The following is a 22,333-nucleotide window of genomic DNA, read 5'->3' as shown; positions in this document are numbered from 1 at the left end:
AAGAATAGTCCAACGAGAGACAAGATAACAAGATATGTCTTACCGGGCCTTAGAATGGCCGGACTCGACGTGGACAGGAAAATACAGAGTCAAGAACGAGCCGAGGTCAAGGGAACAGAGAGACAGCGTAAACAAGAACTAGCAAAGGACTGGTACACAGGAGTCAGGAAACCGGTGAACAAGACAAAGCAGGGATAAAGAGAAAATCGGAGTCAGGTACAAAGCCAAGGTCAAGCACGAAAAAAACACTACTACACGAAGCAAGCACTAAAGGGAACTGAATCAGAAACCACGATAGGGCAGGGAGCTAAGGGAAAGATGAGTATAAATACCTATTAGTTTAATTTCATTGGCCCTTGTCCAAGGGGAATGTGGAATGACATGGGCCAATGAGAGACCTTTTTTATTTTTGGCTCCCACTGTCCCTTTAAAAGCACACCCGATACTCGCGGCGCGCTCCCAGTGCCAGGCGAGTCACGTGGCCGCTTCTCATGGTCAGTGCATGCTTTCCTGTTCTCCCCGTCGGACGTGCAGTTGCGGGGAAAGAGGACCTCGCCCGACCCATGGAGAGGGTAAATACCGCTGCACTTTTTGACCGACCGCAAGCACATTTTACTGCCCAAAACAGTTCCATAGATTTGGGCTGTGCGGTCGGTCTATTTCAGGCAGAAAAATTACTAATTCCCATTCGAATTCATGAATGGGGCACCATTCGTGCAATTGGCTCAGTATAGCAGTACAGTCAATCTGCCGAACGGGACTTAGTTTCCAGCCGCAGAGTCTAAGTGTAGGAGACGGTAAGGGTCATCGGTGTTTGTTGAAATGTGTAGCCGATTTCAGTTCCATGGATTTGGCTACACACACCACTGACCGCGTTCAACGAACAAAGATGGTTTGTACGAACGGCGGCCACCCAGCGGTCGGCAATTTACCTACAGCAGGCTCCCAGCCTGGGAGGTGCTGGATTCAGGTAAGTGACTGAAGGGGTTTTAACTCCCTTAGCACCCCGGAAGGGGAACACGAGGGAGAGGGAAACTATAGAAACCTATTGTGGCAGGAAAACGGTCTTGTTTATCTGGCACTATAGTATCCCTTTAAATCAGAGCATTTGTTTAAAAAAAAAAGTTAAATTAACTTAACTTCAACAAAAAGATAACATAATGTTCAAAACTGGCCCAGCAATGAATAGGTCAATATAAAACCTTCTTTGAAAAAGTGAAAAGTGAATAAAGATGTTTTTTTTGTTGTTGCTTTTTTTTTGTCATGCAAGGTTGTGGTTTTTGTTTGTAACCCCTTCACAAGGCTGTCTATACACAATTACAATGAATGCAAAAGAAACTCATTTCATGTTCAATACTTTCCCTGATACCACCTTCCCCCCAGCACAGCACTAGCCAGTAGGAAGATCTAGAGATCGCCGCCCAGCACTGTGCTGCTCACTCTGCAGGCTGTCCTCTGGCTGACAGTAGTCCTCTGCAAATCCTCCCTCCCAGTCGGAGACAAGGAGGGTCATTCTGATGGGTCTGCTCTCAGAGAGAGTGCAGATTTCACAGACAGTCTACTGGACCACTAGGGAAAAGTGATCGGAGCAACCCCAACTGCATAGGGCAAGGTAGGCAGGGGGGGAAGCTCAGTTAGATATCTTTATTTTTTTAAAGATACCACTGTGTGAGGAGGCCTCACCCATATTCAATCTACCCATCCCCAAACAGTCACCCTGTCACACCACCCGCACACAGTCAGTCACCCTGTCACATCAACTCTCCTCCCCCACCACACACAATCTGTCACAGTCATCTCCCACACTATCACCTCATACACAGTTAGCATGTCACTCTCACTCTGTCACAACTATCGTGCAATAGTCACCCTCATAAATACACAGACACTCTTAGACACAGGCATCACTCCACAGACAGTAATCCTCATACTCACACAATCACCTCTAACACACACAAAACAACCCTATCATAAATACAAGGCACACAGTAAGCACAATCAGCCCCCTATACACATAACACACTGCAAGCACACCCTCCACACAAACACTCACAAACACAGAGATACACAAACACACACAGATACAGATATGCATTGCAGGCACAGCCATAGAAACACAATCACACATATGTACACTCAAAGATGCACAATGATACTCATTGCCAGACACTCACACACCCTCTGGTACATACATGCTACACGATATCAGACATGCACACCAAGGTACCAATACAGACTGCCAGGCACACTATGATTGCATGACTGTATCTGTCAATGTATGTGTGTGTCTGTGCATCATTGTGGGTATCTGTACATCGGTGTGTTTGTGTCTATGCCTATGCATGTATCGAATGTATATAGCTATATATGCATGGAACAAACGTTATATATGTTTATGTGTGACAGTGTGTGTATGTGTGCTTGTGTCCAATATATAGTTCCAAAGGTTTCTATGGCATTCTCCTTACTGCTATAACATTCAAAGTATGCCTAAGTACAAATCATGTGTTGAAATAAAAACAAAAGGGAGCACTCAAAGTCTTATTCCGTTGGGATTCCTTTATTTACTTTGAATAAAGACATCATAAGGAGAGAAGAGCTTTGAGTGCTCCATTTTTGTTAAGAATATATATAAATAGTTAATACATTGCTAGGCACAAATACACACACCAGTCTAGCCCTAAGACTGGCTATTCACACAGAAATCTGCAAGGGATTCTGGGTATGTGTATGCAAATAACTTCAACAAAGAACCACATTTTTTCCTCATAATTCCACTTTACACATGGATTCTCAGCAGATATTTTCAGTGAGAAAAGTAGAGATGATCATGTATAAGTTAGGATATGAATTTGTGTTACTGAATAAATAGAATTAGCGTGAGCCAATTGGGCTATGAAAACCGAGAGGATATGGTCTAGTTGCAGTATTAAAAAAGGATTGTGATAGAGACAGCAATATGAGAAAAGCCACTCATGATTTCCTGCAGATTAGTTTGAGATCATACTGTTTTTCTTGCTGTGTACATGTACTTTCTAAATACATATTTTAATTCTTAATGTATAGTTACTCATTTATTAAATTGTATAATAACATTATAGCATTGATCTGTAATATTAACATTATTTCGCTTTCTTAGGGTCAAGTGTCAATGGAGAGCCAATTATATCATCATTTTTGGAAACCGTAAAAGACATTCTATTTCCAAGTGATAAAGAAATTCCTATAAATCCAAGCACCACCAGTAAACCAACACAGACTTCCGACAACATTCAGCCTACGTTCACTACAGAGACAAACAGTCAAGCAGTATCAACTACTAACAAAGTAACTTCTTTAAGTAAAGAAATCACAGTCCAACCATCATCGTTCATAACCAATTTTCAATCATCAGAGATCAGAAACAATTTGGCTTCCACAACACACAAAGATGGATTAAATAAGACATCATTATCCAGTACTACAAATTCTTCTATCATTTGGCTCACAAGCCACACAAGTAATACAGTCACTTCACCATCTATGGAGACCACAAATGTGAAAAAACTAAAAACTACAAAAGGTAATCATTTATTTACACGGATAACCAACAAATCCACAGCAGACAGTTATCAAAATAAGTCTATTGGTAACATGGTGGCCTCTGCTGAACCTGGGATAGCTAACCAATTAAAAGCAAACAACAGTAACCTTGTGAGGAAAGTCACCCCTGGCACTGCAAGGCGCAAAACAACCTGCTCAAGAAAATCACAAACCCATCATAGTACAAAAACCAGCATAAAAACTACCAGCTACCCATTGACATCTTCTATTAATCGCTCATCTCACGGTACGCGTATGACACTATCCAGTACAGAACACAATAGCCAAACCAAAACTACTAGCAAAAAAGTGACACCTGCTGGTACTGAGGAAACCAACCATACAATATCAAAAACCAGCACACAAACCAAGACAGGAAGTACATCTACAATTAACACAGTGACCTCAGTGACTAGTGGCTCAAACAGTAAAACAATATCAACCCTCCTCAGTAAAGAGACAAGTAACCAAAGTAAAATATTTACCATAAAAACAATGAATACTGATGGTACTAAGCTAACCAGTAACCCTGCATCAAATATCATTAGCCTTGTAGCATTTACTAAAACTGATGCCATTGAGCCAACCAGTGAAATAGCATCCAACACCAAAAACCCAACCACTTTTACTAATCCAGAGACCAGTATCCAAGTGGAAATATCCACCATGAACATTACTCATCTTAGTACTGAGCTAACTAGTCAACCTACATCCAATTCCATCAGCCTTGCAACATCTCTCAGCACCGAGAGCCAAAATCCAATGGAATCAATGAGTGACAAAGTGACCCAAACTGTTACTGTTTCAACCAGTCAACTAGTATCAAACGCCAGGAACCATGCGACTTCTCCTAATTCTGAGACTACTAACCAATCTGAAATAGCCACCATTACTCATCTTTTTACTGAGCTAACTACTCAACCTGCATCCAATTCCATCAGTCTTGTAACTTCTCCTATCACCGAGAGTCAAAGCCCAAAGGAATCACCTGGTAACATAGTAACTCACATTGATATTGGGACATCCAGTCAACTAGTATCAAATACTGAAAACCCTGTGATTTCTCCTAATGCCAAGACAACTAACCATCCTGAAATTACATCCAATTCTATCAGCCTTGTAACTTCACCTATAACTGAGAGTCAAAACCCAGTGGAATCAACTAGTAACACAGTGACACAAACTGACACTGTGTCAACCAGTCAACTCGTATCAAACACCAAGAACCATGTGACTTTTTCTTATCCCAAGACCACTAACAAACCAGAAATATCCACCACCACTGATCTTGGTACTGAGCTAACTACTCAACCTGCATCCAATTCCATCAGTCTTGTAACTTCTCCTATCACCGAGAGTCAAAGCCCAAAGGAATCACCTGGTAACATAGTAAGCCACATTGATATTGTGACATCCAGTCAACTAGTATCAAATACTGAAAACCCTGTGATCTCTCCTAATGCCGAGACGACTAACCATCCTGAAATTACATCCAATTCTATCAGTCTTGTAACTTCACCTATAACTGAGAGGCAAAACTCAGTGGAATCAACTAGTAACACAGTGACACAAACTGATACTGTGTCAACCAGTCAACTCGTATCAAACACCAAGAACCATGTGACTTATTCTTATCCCAAGACCACTAACAAACCAGAAATATCCACCACCACTGATCTTGGTACTGAGCTAACTACTCAACCGGCATCCAATTCCATCAGTCTTGTAACTTCTTCTATCACCGAGAGTCAAAGCCCAAAGGAATCACCTGGTAACAAAGTAACCCATATTGATATTGGGACATCCAGTCAACTAGTATCAAATACTGAAAACCCTGTGATTTCTCCTAATGCCGAGACGACTAACCATCCTGAAATTACATCCAATTCAATCAGTCTTGTAACTTCACTTATAACTGAGAGTCAAAACCCAGTGGAATCAACTAGTAACACAGTAACACAAACTGATACTGTGTCAACCAGTCAACTAGTATCAAACACCAGGAACCATGTGACTTATTCTTATCCCAAGACCACTAACAAACCAGAAATATCCACCACCACTGATCTTGGTACTGAGCTAACTACTCAACCTGCATCCAATTCCATAAGTCTTATAACTTCTTCTATCACCGAGAGTCAAAGCCCAAAGGAATCACCTGGTAACAAAGTAACCCATATTGATATTGGGACATCCAGTCAACTAGTATCAAATACTGAAAACCCTGTGATTTCTCCTAATGCCGAGACGTCTAACCATCCTGAAATTACATCCAATTCTATCAGTCTTGTAACTTCACTTATAACTGAGAGTCAAAACCCAGTGGAATCAACTAGTAACACAGTGACACAAACTGATACTGTGTCAACCAGTCAACTAGTATCAAACACCAGGAACCATGTGACTTATTCTTATCCCAAGACCACTAACAAACCAGAAATATCCACCACCACTGATCTTGGTACTGAGCTAACTACTCAACCTGCATCCAATTCCATCAGTCTTGTAACTTCTCCTATCACCGAGAGTCAAAGCCCAAAGGAATCACCTGGTAACATAGTAAGCCACATTGATATTGTGACATCCAGTCAACTAGTATCAAATACTGAAAACCCTGTGATTTCTCCTAATGCCGAGACGACTAACCATCCTGAAATTACATCCAATTCTATCAGTCTTGTAACTTCACCTATAACTGAGAGGCAAAACTCAGTGGAATCAACTAGTAACACAGTGACACAAACTGATACTGTGTCAACCAGTCAACCCGTATCAAACACCAAGAACCATGTGACTTATTCTTATCCCAAGACCACTAACAAACCAGAAATATCCACCACCACTGATCTTGGTACTGAGCTAACTACTCAACCTGCATCCAATTCCATCAGTCTTGTAACTTCTTCTATCACCGAGAGTCAAAGCCCAAAGGAATCACCTGGTAACAAAGTAACCCATATTGATATTGGGACATCCAGTCAACTAGTATCAAATACTGAAAACCCTGTGATTTCTCCTAATGCCGAGACGACTAGCCATCCTGAAATTACATCCAATTCAATCAGTCTTGTAACTTCACTTATAACTGAGAGTCAAAACCCAGTGGAATCAACTAGTAACACAGTAACACAAACTGATACTGTGTCAACCAGTCCACTAGTATCAAACACCAGGAACCATGTGACTTATTCTTATCCCAAGACCACTAACAAACCAGAAATATCCACCACCACTGATCTTGGTACTGAGCTAACTACTCAACCTGCATCCAATTCCATCAGTCTTGTAACTTCTCCTATCACCGAGAGTCAAAGCCCAAAGGAATCACCTGGTAACATAGTAAGCCACATTGATATTGTGACATCCAGTCAACTAGTATCAAATACTGAAAACCCTGTGATTTCTCCTAATGCCAAGACAACTAACCATCCTGAAATTACATCCAATTCTATCAGCCTTGTAACTTCACCTATAACTGAGAGTCAAAACCCAGTGGAATCAACTAGTAACACAGTGACACAAACTGACACTGTGTCAACCAGTCAACTCGTATCAAACACCAAGAACCATGTGACTTATTCTTATCCCAAGACCACTAACAAACCAGAAATATCCACCACCACTGATCTTGGTACTGAGCTAACTACTCAACCTGCATCCAATTCCATAAGTCTTATAACTTCTTCTATCACCGAGAGTCAAAGCCCAAAGGAATCACCTGGTAACAAAGTAACCCATATTGATATTGGGACATCCAGTCAACTAGTATCAAATACTGAAAACCCTGTGATTTCTCCTAATGCCGAGACGACTAACCATCCTGAAATTACATCCAATTCTATCAGTCTTGTAACTTCACTTATAACTGAGAGTCAAAACCCAGTGGAATCAACTAGTAACACAGTGACACAAACTGATACTGTGTCAACCAGTCAGCTAGTATCAAACACCAGGAAATCTGTGACTTCTCCTAATGCCGAGACCACTAACAAACCAGAATTAGCCACTATTACTCATTTTGGTACTGAGCTAAATAGTCAACCTGCATCCAATTCCATTAGTCTTGTAACTTCTCCTAGCACCGAGAGTCAAAGCCCAAAGGAATCAATTGGTAACACAGTAACCCACATTGATACTGTGTCATCCAGTCAACTAGTATCAAACAATGGAAAACGTGTGACTTCTCCTAATGCCGAGACCACTAACCAGCTTGAGATATTCACCATTACTCACCTTGGTACTGAGCTGAGTAGTCTAACTGCATCAAATTCCATCAGCCTTTTAACTTCTACTAGCACTGAGAGCCAAAACCCAATTAAATCAACTAGTAGCATAGTGACCCAATCTGTGCCAACCAGTCAGCTAGTATCAAACACCAGAAACCATGTGACTTCTCTTAATGCTGAGAACACTAACAAACCAGATATATCCACCACCACAGATCTTGGTACTGAGATAACTAGTCAACCTGCATCTAATTCCATCAATCGTGTAACTTTTCCTAGCACTGAAAATCAAAGCCCAAAGGAATCATCTGGGAACACAGTGACCCACATTGATACTGTGTCAACCAGTCAGCTAGTATCAAACACCAGGAAATCTGTGACTTCTCCTAATGCCGAGACCACTAACCAAGCTGAAATTTCCACCATAACTCATCGTGGTACTGAGCTATCTCCTCAACCGGCATCCAATTCCATCAGTCTTATAAGTTCTCATAGCACCGAGAGTCAAAGCCCAAAGGAATCACCTGGTAACATAGTAAGCCACATTGATATTGTGACATCCAGTCAACGAGTATCAAACACTGGAAACCCTGTGACTTCTCCTAATGCCGAGACCACTAACCATCCTGAAAGTACATCCAATTCTATCAGGCTTGTAACTTCAGCTAGAACTGAGAGTCAAAACCCAGTGAAATCAACTAGTAATATAGTGATGACAACTGATACTGTGTCAACCAGTCAACTAGTATCAAACACCAGGAACCATGTGACTTTTCCTAATGCCAAGACCACTAACCTACCTGAAATATCCACCATTACTAATCTTGTTACTAAGCCATCTAGTCAACCTGCATCCAATTCCATCAGCCATGTAACTTCTCCTAGCACTGAGAGCAAAAAGCCAATTGAATCAACTAGTAACACAGCGACCAAAACTGATACTGTGTCAACCATTCAACTAGTTTCAAACACCAGGAACCATGTGACTTCTCTTAATACTGATACTAGTCATAAACCAGAACTATCCACCACCACTGATCTTGGTACTGAACTAACTAGTCAACCTTTATTCAATTCCATTAGTCTTGTAACTTCTCCTAGCACCGAGAGCCGAAACCCAATGGAATTAACTAGTAACACAGTGACACAAACTGATACTGTTTCAGCCAGTCAACTAGTATCAAACACCAGGAAATATGTGACTTCTCCTAGTGCCAAGACCACTAACCAACCAGAAATAGCCTCTATGACTAATTTTGGTACTGAGCTAACTAGTCAACCTGCATCCAATTCCATTAGTCTTGTAACTTCTCCTAGCACCGAGAGTCAAAGCCCCAAGGAATCAATTGGTAACACAGTAACCCACTTTGATACTGTGTCAACCAGTCAACTAGTATCAAACAATGGAAAACCTGTGACTTCTCTTAATGCTGAGACCACTAACAAACCAGAAATATACACCGCTCCTCTTGTTACTGAGCTAACTAGTCAACCTGCATCCAACTCCATCAATCTTGTAACTTATCCTAGTACTGAGAATCAAAGTCCAAAAGAATCAACTGGTAACACAGTAACCAACACTGATACTGTGTCACCCAGTCAACTAGTATCAAACACCTGGAAACTTGTGACTTCTCTTAATGCTGAGACCACTAACCAACTTGAAATATTCACCATTACTCATCTTGGTACTGAGCTAACTAATCAACCTGCATCCAATTATATCACTGTTGTAACTTCTCCTAACACCGAAAGCCAAAGCACAAAGGAATTAAATGATAACACATTTACCCACACTGATACTGTGTCAAACAGTCAACTAGTATCAACCAGCAGTGACCATGTGAGTTCTCCTAATGCTGAGACCACTAACCTACCTGAAATAACCACCATTACTAATCTTGTTACTAAGCCATCTAGTCAACCTGCATCCCATTCCATAAGCCATGTAACTTTTTTTACCACAGAAAATCAAAGCCCAAAAGAATTAACTAGCAACACAATGACCCACGTTGATACTGTGTCAACCAGTCAACTAGTACCAAACATCAGGACCCATGTGACTTCACTTAATGCTGAGACCACTAGCAACCCAGAAATATATACCACCACTGATCTTCGTACTGAGCTAACTAGTCAACCTACATCCAATTCCATCAATCTTGTAACTTCTCCTAGCACTAAGACTCAAAGCCCAAATGAATCAACTGGGAACACAGTGACCCACATTGATACTGTGTCACCCAGTCAACTAGTATCAAACACCAGGAAACCTGGGACTTCTAACCAACTTGAAATATCCACCATTACTCATTTTGATACTGTACTAACTAATCAACCTGCATCCAAGTCCATTAGCCTTGTAACATCTCCTAGCACTGAGAGTCAAACCCCAATGGAATTAACTAGTAACACAGTGACCCAAACTGATACTGTGTCAGCCAGTCAACTAGTATCAAACACCAGGAAATCTGGGAATTTTCCTAATGCTGAGACAACTAACCAACCAGAAATAGCCTCCATTACTCATTTTGGTACTGAGCTAACTAATGAACCTGCATCCAATCCCATTAATCTTGTAACTTCTCCTAGCACCAAGAGTAAAAGCCCAAAGGAATCAATTGGTAACACAGTGACCCACATTGATACTGTGTCATCCAGTCAACTAGTATCAAACAATGGAAAAACTGTGACTTCTCCTAATGCTGAGACCACTAACGAACTTGAAATATTCACCATTACTCATCTTGTTACTGAGCTAACTAATCAACCTGCATCGAACTATGCTGTAAGTTCTCCTATCACCGAAAGCCAAAGCACAAAAGAATTAAATGGTAACACACTTACCCACACTGATATTGTGTCAACAAGTCAACTAGTATCAACCCCCAGGGACCATGTGAGTTCTCCTAATGCTGAGACCACTAACTTACCTGAAATATCCACCATTACTCATCTTGTTACTAAGCTAGCTAGTCAAACTGCATCCAATTCCACAAGCCATGTAACTTATATTACCACTAAAAGTCAAAGCCCAAAAGAATTAACTAGTAGCACAATGACCCACATTGATAAAGGGTCAACCAGTCAACTAGTATCAAACACCAGGAAGCCTGTAACTATATCTAATGCAATGACTAGTAACCAAACTGAAATATCAACCATGGACATTACTCACCTTGGTACTGAGTTAATCAGTCAACCAGCCTTCAATACCAAGAGCCTCAAAACTCTTCCTAATACAGAGAGGCAAAACCCAATGGAATCAACAGGTAACACAGTGACCCACACCGATACTGTGTCAACCAGTCAACTAGTATCAAACACTAGGAACCCTGTAACTTCTTCAGATGCCAAGACCTCTAACCAACATGAAATTTCCACCATTACTCATTATGGTACTGAGCTATCTAGTCAACCTGCATCCAATTCCATCAGCCTTGTAACTGTTCCTAGCAATGATAGCCAAAGCACAAACAAAACAACTGGTAACCCAGTAACCCACACTGATACTGTGTCACCCAGTCAACTTGTATCAATCACACAGAACCCTGTGACTTCACCTAATGCAGAGAATACTAACCAACCTGAAATATCCATCATGAACATCACTCATCTGAGTACTAAGCTAACTAATCAACCTGCATCCAATTTAATCAGCCTTGTGACTTCTCCTAGCACTAAGAGCCAAAGCCTAAATTTATCAACTGGTAACACAGTAACCCGCACTGATACTATGTCAACCAGTCAACTAGTATCAAACACCTGGAAACCTTTAACTTTTTCTAGTGCCAAGACCACTAACCAGCCTGAAATATCCACCATTACTTATCTTGGTACTGAACTAACTAGTCAACCTGTATTCACTTCCACTAGCCTTGTAACTTCTCCTAGCACCCAAAGCCAAAGTCCAAATGAATCAACTAGTAACACAATGACCCACATTGATACTGTGTCAACCAGTAAACTAGTATCAAACACCAGGAACCATGTGACTTCATCTAATGTAAAGACCAGTAACCAAATTGGAATATTAACCACAAACACCACTCATCTTGGCACTGAGCTAACCAGTCAGCCTGCATCTAATACCATGAGCCTCGAAACTCTTCCTAATACAGAGAGGCAAAACCCAATGGAATCAACTAGTAACACAGTGACCCACCCTGCTACTGTGTCAACTAGTCAGCTTGTATCAATTACTGTGAATCCTGTGACTTCTTCTAATGCAGAGACCACTAACCAACCTGAAATATCCTCCATGAACATTACTCATCTGGGTACTGAGCAAACTAGTAAACCTGTATCCAATTCCATCAACTTTGTAACTTCACCTAGCACTGTAAGTCAAAGCCTAAAGGAATCACCTGGTAACACTGTAACCCACACTGATACTGTGTCAATCAGTCAACTAGTACCAAACACTAGGAGCCCTGTGACTTCATCCTATGGAAAGACACGTAACCAAAAATCATACACCAGTAACCTTACCACCCTTCATAGTAGAGATTCTGAATCTACCATAAACACAATAAACTCAAGCAGTACAAAGGTAACAAGCATCATGAACCCTACAACGTTTCACACAAGCAGCCAAAAGAATTTAACCAGAAGCACAGTGACACCTGTTGATATTAGTCAAACTGAATTATCTGCCATAATCACAATAATCCCTGCTAGCATTCAATCCATCAGTCAATCTGTATCAAATACCAGTAGCTATGTAACTATCACTACAAGAGATACAAATACCCTGCAAGAATCAACTAGTAGAAGAATACCTCCTACTGGTACTGGGACAACAAGTCAACAATTAACAAACAATACTTTTCCAGTGACATTTCCCAGTACGGTAACAAACACCCAAAATGAGCATTCCAGCAAGGCTTCTGTTGCAATTGGATCAACCAGACAACCAGAAGCAAAAACCAGTAACCTTGTAACTCATTCCATTACAGAAACCAATAGCCAAACAGAGTTAACCAGCAACACAGTGACTTCCTCCATTACCAGGACACCCAAACAAATGATCTCAGATACCAGTAATCACATGGGATTTGCCAGCATAAGTTCAAATAGCCAAACTGATTCTACCAGCATTTTTGGGACCTTCACTTCTAGACCAACTAGCCCTTTAACTATTTTCAGCACAGGTATCAGTAGCCAAACTGAATTATCTACCAAAAGCACAATAACCCTTGCAGGTACTAAACTGGCTAGTCAACCTGTATCAAATACAAATAGCACTGTAACACTTCCTAAACCAGAGACAAATATCCCAAGAGTATTAACCACGAACACAGTGCCCCCCAGTGTTGGACCAACAAGTCAGCAAGTACCAAGCATTACTTTTACAGTAGCATTATCCAGTATGGTAACAAGTAGTCAGAATACACCTACTAGCAAGACCTCTGTTGCAACAGGGTCAACCAGAAAACCAGAACCAAAAACCAGTAACCTTGTAATGCATTCCAGTACAAAAATCAACAGCCAAACAGAGCTAACCAGCAGCACCAACACCATTTTAAGGACAAGCAGCATAAGGAGTAGCAGCCAAACTGAATATACCAGGAATAGTGGGACCTCTGTATCAGGCAGTGCCAGTACACTTGTTCCATGGGAAATCATTGTCATTGCCTTAGCAGTAAGCATTGGAACTTTCCTCATTGTTGGCGGGATCTTCGCAGTAAGTATCTTCTTATATATTTTTGGCCTGTTAATGTCATTGTCAAACTGCAATAGCAGTCACTTCTCTCTGTGCTCCTATGGTGTTTGCAGAGTGTTTCAGTTTCAGTCCTAAGAGAAGATCTCCTGTATTCGCATGACATTGGAGTTTATATTGACAATTGACAAGTTGAGCGGACTTAAGATCAATGCCTCCTCTAAAAATGTTTAGGGGTGAGAGTGTAGCAATACAAAAGTGGTCTGAGCAAACACAGTTATTTATGTGGGTGGTTTTAATTCAGTAACTCCAAAACATCATATGCATATTTCACCAAACTAACAACCCACGCAGTTTGTTTGCCAGAAAAAGGGGGACAGAATGAAGAATAGGCTTTTTTTTATTTTATTTTTTATTTTTTTTAGACTACTAGTTATTAGTTATATCTGTATTAGGCTACTGGAAAGGGCAGGATTTAACTCATAGTAAGCAGATTTGCATTTCAGCTCCTGGTGCTAAACATAACCTTCATTTCATCATTTTAGTTTTCAAAAGATTTATCAACAGAAAACTGTGGGAATTGTGTTAGACAAAGCATTTGAAATGTTTTTCCAACAAATCATGATCATTTGAAACGCTTATCCAAAAATATTTGTATGAGATATAAGTTGGTATAAAGACATACAAACAGAGAGACAGTGATAGACAGGCAGATCAAGGAAGAAATACAGACATTCAAAAAGAAAGAGAGAGATAGTGAAAGAAAGAGGGAAAGAGGTAAAAAACAAAGGTTAAAAACTCTACAAAATCTAAGCATGTACTTTTTATTTCACGAGACTCCATATTTTATCTAGCGCAGAGTCACTCAATGCTTTTCATTAAATAAGAAAATTGCTGTCACAGGTGGTGCCACCTAGGTTTACTGTGCTGATTTCATAGCAAAATACTCACTCTCACTGCTAAGTGAACTTCACAGCAGGATCTCTGCTTTACCAATAGTTAATACTATGTGCATGCGCTGATGTCATTAGCACCCACTCACAGCTGTCAGAGGGCTTTCAGGCTTTAAACTATGGGAGCAGAAAGGTTATATTCAGCAACAATACACCCTTTAGACCAAGGGTAGTCAACCTGGCCCCTACCGCCCACTAGTGGCCAGTTTGGGATTTCAGGTAGGCGGTGGTGGGTTCTGCAGAAAAGGCCAAGGGCCTCGATGGCCGTGGAGCAAGGCTGACAGGGGAGATCCTTTTATCTCTCCTGCAGGCCCGTGCAGAGCCAGCCTCGCTGTAAGCCCTCTTGGGCTGGTGAGGAAATCAAAGATCTCTCTCACTGGCCCGCTGGCACTCTTTTCCAGCAGAGTGAAGGAGGGGCCTGGGAGGCTCTGTGTTCCTCCCGCGAGTAGGCTGGTCGGAGCATTGCCGCGCTTTACCATGCAATGCTCCGATACAGTGCTGTACTCACAGGAGGACAGGAGAGTCAGCCTGCAGCTGGAGGAGAAGAAGGGCGGGGATGACATTAAGATAGATTTTCACATCTCACCCACCTACACACAGCATAGAACCTATGCACCCTTTACACACAAACACACACTACACACCTTACACACACTCCACACACACAGACTGTCTCCTCACACACACACTGCCCCCTCACATACACTGCCCCCTCACACACGCACTGCCACCTCACACACGCACTGCCCCCTCACACACATACTGCCCCTTCACACATGCACTGCCCCCTCAAATACACACAGACTGTCCCCTCTCACACACACACTATAACCCTCACACACACACAGACTGCCCCCTCACTCACACTACACCCCCTCACTCACACTACACCCCTCACACACACTGACTGCCCCCTCACACAAACACAGACTGCCCCCTCACTCACACTACACCCCTCACACACACTGACTGCCCCTCACACACACACAGACTGCCCCCCTTACACATTCCACCCCTCACACACTGACTGCCCCCCTCACACATGCACTGCCCCTTACACACACGCACTGCACCTTCGCACATGCACTGTCCCCTTCACACACACACAGCAACCCTCACACACACACTGCACCTCTCACACACACACCCACACACTACACTCTTCACACACAAACACACACACAGCACCCTTGACCCACACAGCACCTCACAGACACACATAGAAAAAAGTAGAATAGAAAATGGGGGAAAAAAATGAAAGGCAGTTGTAAAAAAATTGTAAGATTTTTTTTAAGATTAAGTCCTTTTTTTTTTTTAAACCTCCTTTCTAAAAAAAAATTCAATTGTTAAATGTTTTAAATTAAACTGCACTTGAACAAAATGTAAAACTACATTTTAATTTCACTCTTTCAGAATTTATAATAACAGTTATAACAGTAATAATAATTATTATGAAAATGTATTACGTAAATGTTATAACATTAATAAAAATAATATTAACACTATGTACATATTTCTTTTTATTTAGGTTATATTTTGTATGAGACGGCGACGTTTCACTCAATACGATGTTGCTGGAGCATTTATCTGACGTGATCTTTGCAAAGACAGCCCTTCTCTCTCATCAAATTAACAGTGTTATGTTCCAGAATGCTCTGTCCATATTTGGAAATTGAATAAAGCATTAGCATTTAGTTTTTAGGTACAAAATCACGGAATGGAAATTAAAGAGATGAACATCTAATGGATTCCCATAGTCTATGAGTTCAATACATTATGCCTATTACTAAGTATAGAGACATCTTGTGGACACTCTGTGTACTACAGAAGCAATATCCTCCCTAGTTGTGTAGTGTTGTGGATGTCACACAATGTATTTCTGGGGAGCCTTGGAATCCTGCCGCCTATTATGGCAACTTCTAATCAATGTGAATATTACAATATGACTCAGAGATAGCAGTGGAGGCTGTTCCATAGGGGCAGGTGTAGTGGCATCTCCCTTCCAATCTAATTTATTGGCACTATAAGGACTACTAGTGTTTGTTAGACAATATACTTGTCGGTCAATATTACATCTGCAGTTTTTATACTACCCTTTAATATGATGACTGGAGCTGGTTTTGAACAGGACAAGGCAGCTCATGGGTTAAGTAGGTAGAGGCCCAACAAGTCAGGGTGACGGTAGTATCCCACCATGGAGAGCAGGAATATTGCTCCTTATACTTTACTGATGGTGACATCCAGTGGCCACTGTGTGCATTACAGGAATAGAATTTCACACACAGTGAGAGGATGATACAAGAGTGACCACTTTCTGCACGTGAAAGATTTATTTATTTATAATATGCAATGGTTACAATTTTTTTTAGACTTCTGATTGATCATGAAGTGGCATTGCTGGTCACTGTCACACCCAATGTATTCAAGAGCTGGTCTTATATAACCCCTCTTTCCCAAAGCTTTTATTATTTTATAATCATTGGGTTTAGGTGTACAAATGTGATTTGATATGAACATATTTATATGATATTAAAAAATATTTTCAGATGAATTGTGTTGTTTTTATTGATTAGGTAGTTTTATGAATTGGGTTACAGTGTCAATAAAAAAAGCAATGTGTTGTGAAACCGTGCTGGTGTAAGTGTCCCGCCTGACGTCACTGCTTCCCTCACAGAGTCCAAACAAATGCTTCTCATGGAGGGAGGGAAGGCAGGGAGGGAGTAAGGGGGCTGGACAAGGGAAGGAGGTGTGGAGGGTATAATTATAATGACTGTCACAGGAGGGAGGAAGAAAGGGAGCGCACAGAGCGAGGAGAGATCAAGCTGTCCCTGGCAGGCAACCACCCAGCGCTGCCTGCGAGGGGTGAAACTAAGAATTTTTGCACAAAATTGACATTAGGCAGTTCCAGATTGCCCTCATCATGTGTGTGCGGGGGGGTGCAACTCATCACTAGCACAAAAGTGAAAATATCTCTAAAAAAACAGAGTCTCACGTGGAAATGATGCACATACACACTCCTACCACCATGACCACTTCCAAACAAAGACAAGTCAGCTATGATTTCAGTTTGGCTACTCTGGCCTTAAATTAGCAGCTCCCTTTGAACACCCACGTTTTGTAAATAATCCACTTGAGATTGTTTATTGTATCCTAAATTTAGCAATTATAAATTTACTGTGTGTAATAACTGGCTGTGTGTTTATTTAGTTGAATAAGTCTTATATATATATATATTTCTTCTTGGGCCAAATTTGCTCACCACATTAATATATGTCTATATTAATGAAAAGTACTAATAAGCAATTTGACATTCTTTATAAAAAATATGCATTTATTCTACTTCAACAGTAAACAATAATATACTTAACAGATGGTATTTCTTAATGACGTTACAGAGAGTCTTTGTGTCAGCAACTCAGGACATCAGAGAGGAGAGCAAAACGGATCGTAGAAGGAAGAGACCGTGGTCCATTGTCCTCTGCCCTATATAGCCCAAATTACGTCATAACGTTTAGTTTAGACTCTGGCCATATAAGGAAATTCCCCATATAAAGACCACCCCAAATCTCTTATACAGCAAATTACAGCAAATTCCAGAACAGCAAACACCATCCTGGAGGGACACTCCAGGCACCCAGACCACTTCTGCTCATTGGAGTGGTCTGGGTTCCAACTCCCACTACCCTTAACCCTGCAAGTGTAATTATTGCAGTTTTTCATAAACTGCAATAATTACATTGCAGGGTTAACTCCACCTCTAGTGGCTGTCTACTAGACAGCCACTAGAGGTCACTTCCTGGGTTCTAGCACAGGAAACCTGTGCTAGAGCGTCGCTGGACGTCCTCACGCTGTGTGAGGACCTCCAGCGTCGCTCAAAACCCCATAGGAAAGCATTGAAATGATTTTTCAATGCTTTCCTATGGGGAGACGTAATGCGCATGCGCGGCATTTCCGCGCATGCGCATTAGGTCTCCTCGGCTGGTGGGCGAGATCAGTCTCGCCCACCGGCCGACGCAATCACAAGGAGGAGCGTCGCGGAGGCGGAGACAGCGGCGAGGGACATCGCCGCTGTCACAGGTAAGTCACTGAAGGGGTTTTCACCCCTTCAGTAACCGGGGATTGGTGGGTGGGAGGGAGAGGGACCCTCCAGTGCCAGAAAAACGGATAGTTTTTCTGGCACTGGAGTTTCCCTTTAACCCATTAGACAGCCACACCTTAATATGTATTTGAATAGGAACATATAGAATATGCAATATTCTACATTTCCCTCTGTTTATGGTTTATTTATAAACCATAACAAAATGTTATTTACCTGTCCATTCATACATCATTCATATCACATTTCATTTCACAGTCATTGGGTATAAGAAGAGATGTGTTCATAGCTACCCAGTATCTGAGATTCCTTGGAAGTATTGTGTATTACCCTGTTTACAGTTTCCTTTAGTGTATTCTCCTTCTGTTTAACCTTTTCATTTACGAGTATATGCAGTTTTCTAATTCTACATTGCATAATTACTTGTAAAACAATACATATTATAGATACACATATAACAATAATAAATGGATGAAATAAAATATTTACAATTGCTGATCCTACAGATGATTTAGCAAGTGTGTTTGTACTTTTAATTATGTCTTTCCACCAAGAGGAACTAGAAACAATTGACCATTCATGTTCTATCTCCTTTAATTTACCCTGTTCATGTTCAAATTGAATTTCTGTTTCTTTCAACTGTTTTTGTAACGAATATAATAATATCTTGTCTTTCCTAATCTCATCTGCCCATTTTCTCCATGGAAACTCATTTGTTTGTGAAACATTTAATTGAATAGGCATGATATCTATCTCTTGTATAGGACTCTTCGATATGTTAACTTGAGTTCCTTGTATATGTATTATTAGTGGACCCCCATTGATACAATATAACCCTTTCAGTAATGTTTCTGAATGTGTACATTCTGAAAATGTAGCTCTTACTAACTCATTATTTGACATAACCTGTACACATACTTTGTCTTTTTCTATGGGAGTTACAATTTCATGAGGATTTTTAACTGTTTTAATTTTACCGGAACATGAACTTTGGTTATGAAAACATGAATGATAAATGGTTCTACTTGGTAACCCATAAATCTGTATGATTTTTAGCGAACACAAACTCCTCAGGTAAACTATGTTTGAGTTCTATAGGAGTAACACCACCTTGTAATGATTGTGCCATCACCCTAAAATCTGTAGAATATTCAACTTGTATCTCTCAACAAGTTTTGGCTACCTGGGATGAATCTGCATTTCTCATTAATGCCAAAGTAACTTCCTGTAAATGTTGAACAGAGGGTGCAATGACAGAGGCTGTGTTCATCACCATATTTTTCAATATTTGATTTAAACCTCTTTGAATATGCAATCCTTTTCCCCCTATTAACCCTACAGTTCCCAAATTATTCTTTAATGTTTGAATAACCATAGAATTAGTGATACTTCCTATAGTACCAAATCCATTCCTTCTACTATATCTCTTTTTTTCCTGTTTAATACTTTACTTCCTCCAAACCAATGTTCTAAGCCTCGTTCCATATTTAATAAATGTTCCTTACATTGTGGAAATTTAGTTGAAATTTTCCACTGAGAAACATTAAAATGCCAAACTATTGTTGCAAATTTCCCATCTAATAACAAAGGCTTTGATTGAAAATGATTCAATTGAAAGGGACTTGATAACTTAAAAACCTTATTTTTGCATTCTACCATTCTGGGAGAGAATACATTTACCTTAACATCTCCACATCTCTCGTTATAATTTCTTAACATTATACAACATTGATAGTTTCCACTATCACCGTAGGTAGGATTGTCTAAATAGAAAACAAACATTTCTTTCGACCAATCCACCTTTCCTAGTACACCTCTGTGAATAACATTTGGCGTTGTATGTGACATACTACCCAAAAACATTCCTTCCCTTTTCCATGTCATTACAGACTCAAGGGGTAAACTTATATGTGTACTACATGTTAATCTAAGTCTTTCCTTTCCTTCCTGGATATCTACAAGACTAGGCTTCATTATAATATCTTGCATAACATAATCAGTTACCAGAAACATCATGTTATCTCTTAGTGTCAACGATTCCCTAGATGCTCGTAATTCTCATATCCAAGGTATACCTGGAGTATTGTTTTTTAAGAGGAATTCTGGCTCTAAATTTATCAGCCAATATTGAATTGTATAAAGTACCTCACCACCTCGTCCTCGTGTTGTTACTGAAGTTTGTGCAACATTCACATACATGTCAACTGACCAATTTACCATTTCCTCTCCATTAACTACAATCATATATGCATTTTGTAATATGTGAAGTTCCCGTGATCCCGTTTTTACATTGTCTTGTACAAATGAACCTTTGGTCCAACTAAATAAATCATTAGGACCTATTGTTATATTTAAATTAATACCACTATCTCTTGTGAAATTAATTTGCACATTGCATACTTGTAGATAGTCATCTTTTGTCCCGAAACAAACATGACCTTTTAATACTTGTTCATTGTCTCTCTTTTTTCTAATATTTACCAATAAGTAATTCTTTAATTCCTGATTGAAAGTCATTTTGTTCATCTTAAAAATAACTATTACAAGAACTGTAGTCATCAATGTTAGCAGGATGCTGACGAACAACTTCTTTCTGCTACACGGTTGTCTTTGCGAACACATCGTCTGTCACTGGCCAACTTTCGTCTGTAGGTCTGCTTATAAATTATCTAAAATAAACTAAGAAAAACAAAGCAGTATCACTATATTATCAAATTATGTTGTAGGTTTATACAATTTGCACTGATCTGCATGAACCTAAAAACAATTTTGCCTCCATTTATTCCGTGAACCATCAAGAGTTCCTTGCACTTGTACCATTGTTTCTCCCATTGTATCTGTTATGTTATAAGGACCTTCCCAGTTTGCCTCCCAAGGTCCAGTTTTCCTAAAAGTTTTTATCATGACCATACCCCCCTTTAAAAACTTTGAAAAATCACGATGTCTCATTTTGCACATACGAGTAGCTGCATGTGGAAGAATTTGCTCCACATTTTCCTGCAGCATTTGCAACCATTTATTTTTAGCAATTGCATCTTTCTGTGGGGTAAACAAATATGGTTCATTAGGAAAAGTCAACTGCATTTTCCTACCTGTCATCAATTCAAATGGAGTGTATTGTGTAGCTGAAGACATAGTGCCTCTAATACCCATAAGTACAGCAGGAAGTGCCTGTACCCATGTGTTGCCTTTCTCACGTAACATTTTTGAAAGACTAGATTTCAATGTTCGATTCATACGTTCCACAATCCCAGCAGATTGTGGATGATATGGAACATGAAATCTCTGCTCTATGCCTAGAATAGCACACAGTGCTTGCATGATTTTCCCTGTGAAATGGGTACCTCTGTCTGACTCTAGAAGTCTAGAAAATCCCCATCTTGAGAAAATGTGTGTCCATAATGCTTCAGCCGTTTTTTGTGAATCATCTTTAGTCAGTGGAATTACTTCTAACCATTTAGAGAATACATCCACAACTACTAACGCATATTTTAATCCATTCTTGCCTGTTGGTAATGGCCCAATGAAATCAATTTGTATAGTAGACCAAGGACCATTTGCAGGTGCAATACGTTGTATAGGCGTTTTTTGTCCTTTAGGTCTGGGATTTATTTGTGCACATATCAAACATGATTGTACTACCTGTTGTACAGTCTTTTCCATGTTATCCCAATAAAACTTATTTCTGAGTACCTCTAACAGTTTCTGCTGTCCAATATGACCTAAACTTTCATGATTATATTGTGTTAATAACACTTTTAGATGTTCTGGCATGACCGGACACAGTTCTCCGTTTTGGTCATGACACAAAACC

General features: G+C 40.2%; 1 protein-coding gene across 1 annotated transcript; it reads left to right on the top strand.

Moving 5' to 3' along the window:
- Positions 1–54: 54 nt before the first annotated feature.
- Positions 55–16,014, top strand: LOC134572964 (uncharacterized). Its single transcript, XM_063432304.1, has 3 exons — positions 55–127; positions 3,140–13,494; positions 15,952–16,014. The coding sequence occupies exons 1-3, from the start codon at positions 55–57 to the stop codon at positions 16,012–16,014; spliced, it is 10,491 nt and encodes a 3,496-aa protein (XP_063288374.1).
- Positions 16,015–22,333: the final 6,319 nt, after the last annotated feature.

Source organism: Pelobates fuscus, chromosome 9 (genome assembly GCF_036172605.1).
Source record: "Pelobates fuscus isolate aPelFus1 chromosome 9, aPelFus1.pri, whole genome shotgun sequence".
Lineage (NCBI taxonomy): Eukaryota > Metazoa > Chordata > Amphibia > Anura > Pelobatidae > Pelobates > Pelobates fuscus.
The sequence above is the reverse complement of the archived record's forward strand: the minus strand, read 5'-3'. Positions and strand labels throughout refer to the sequence as shown.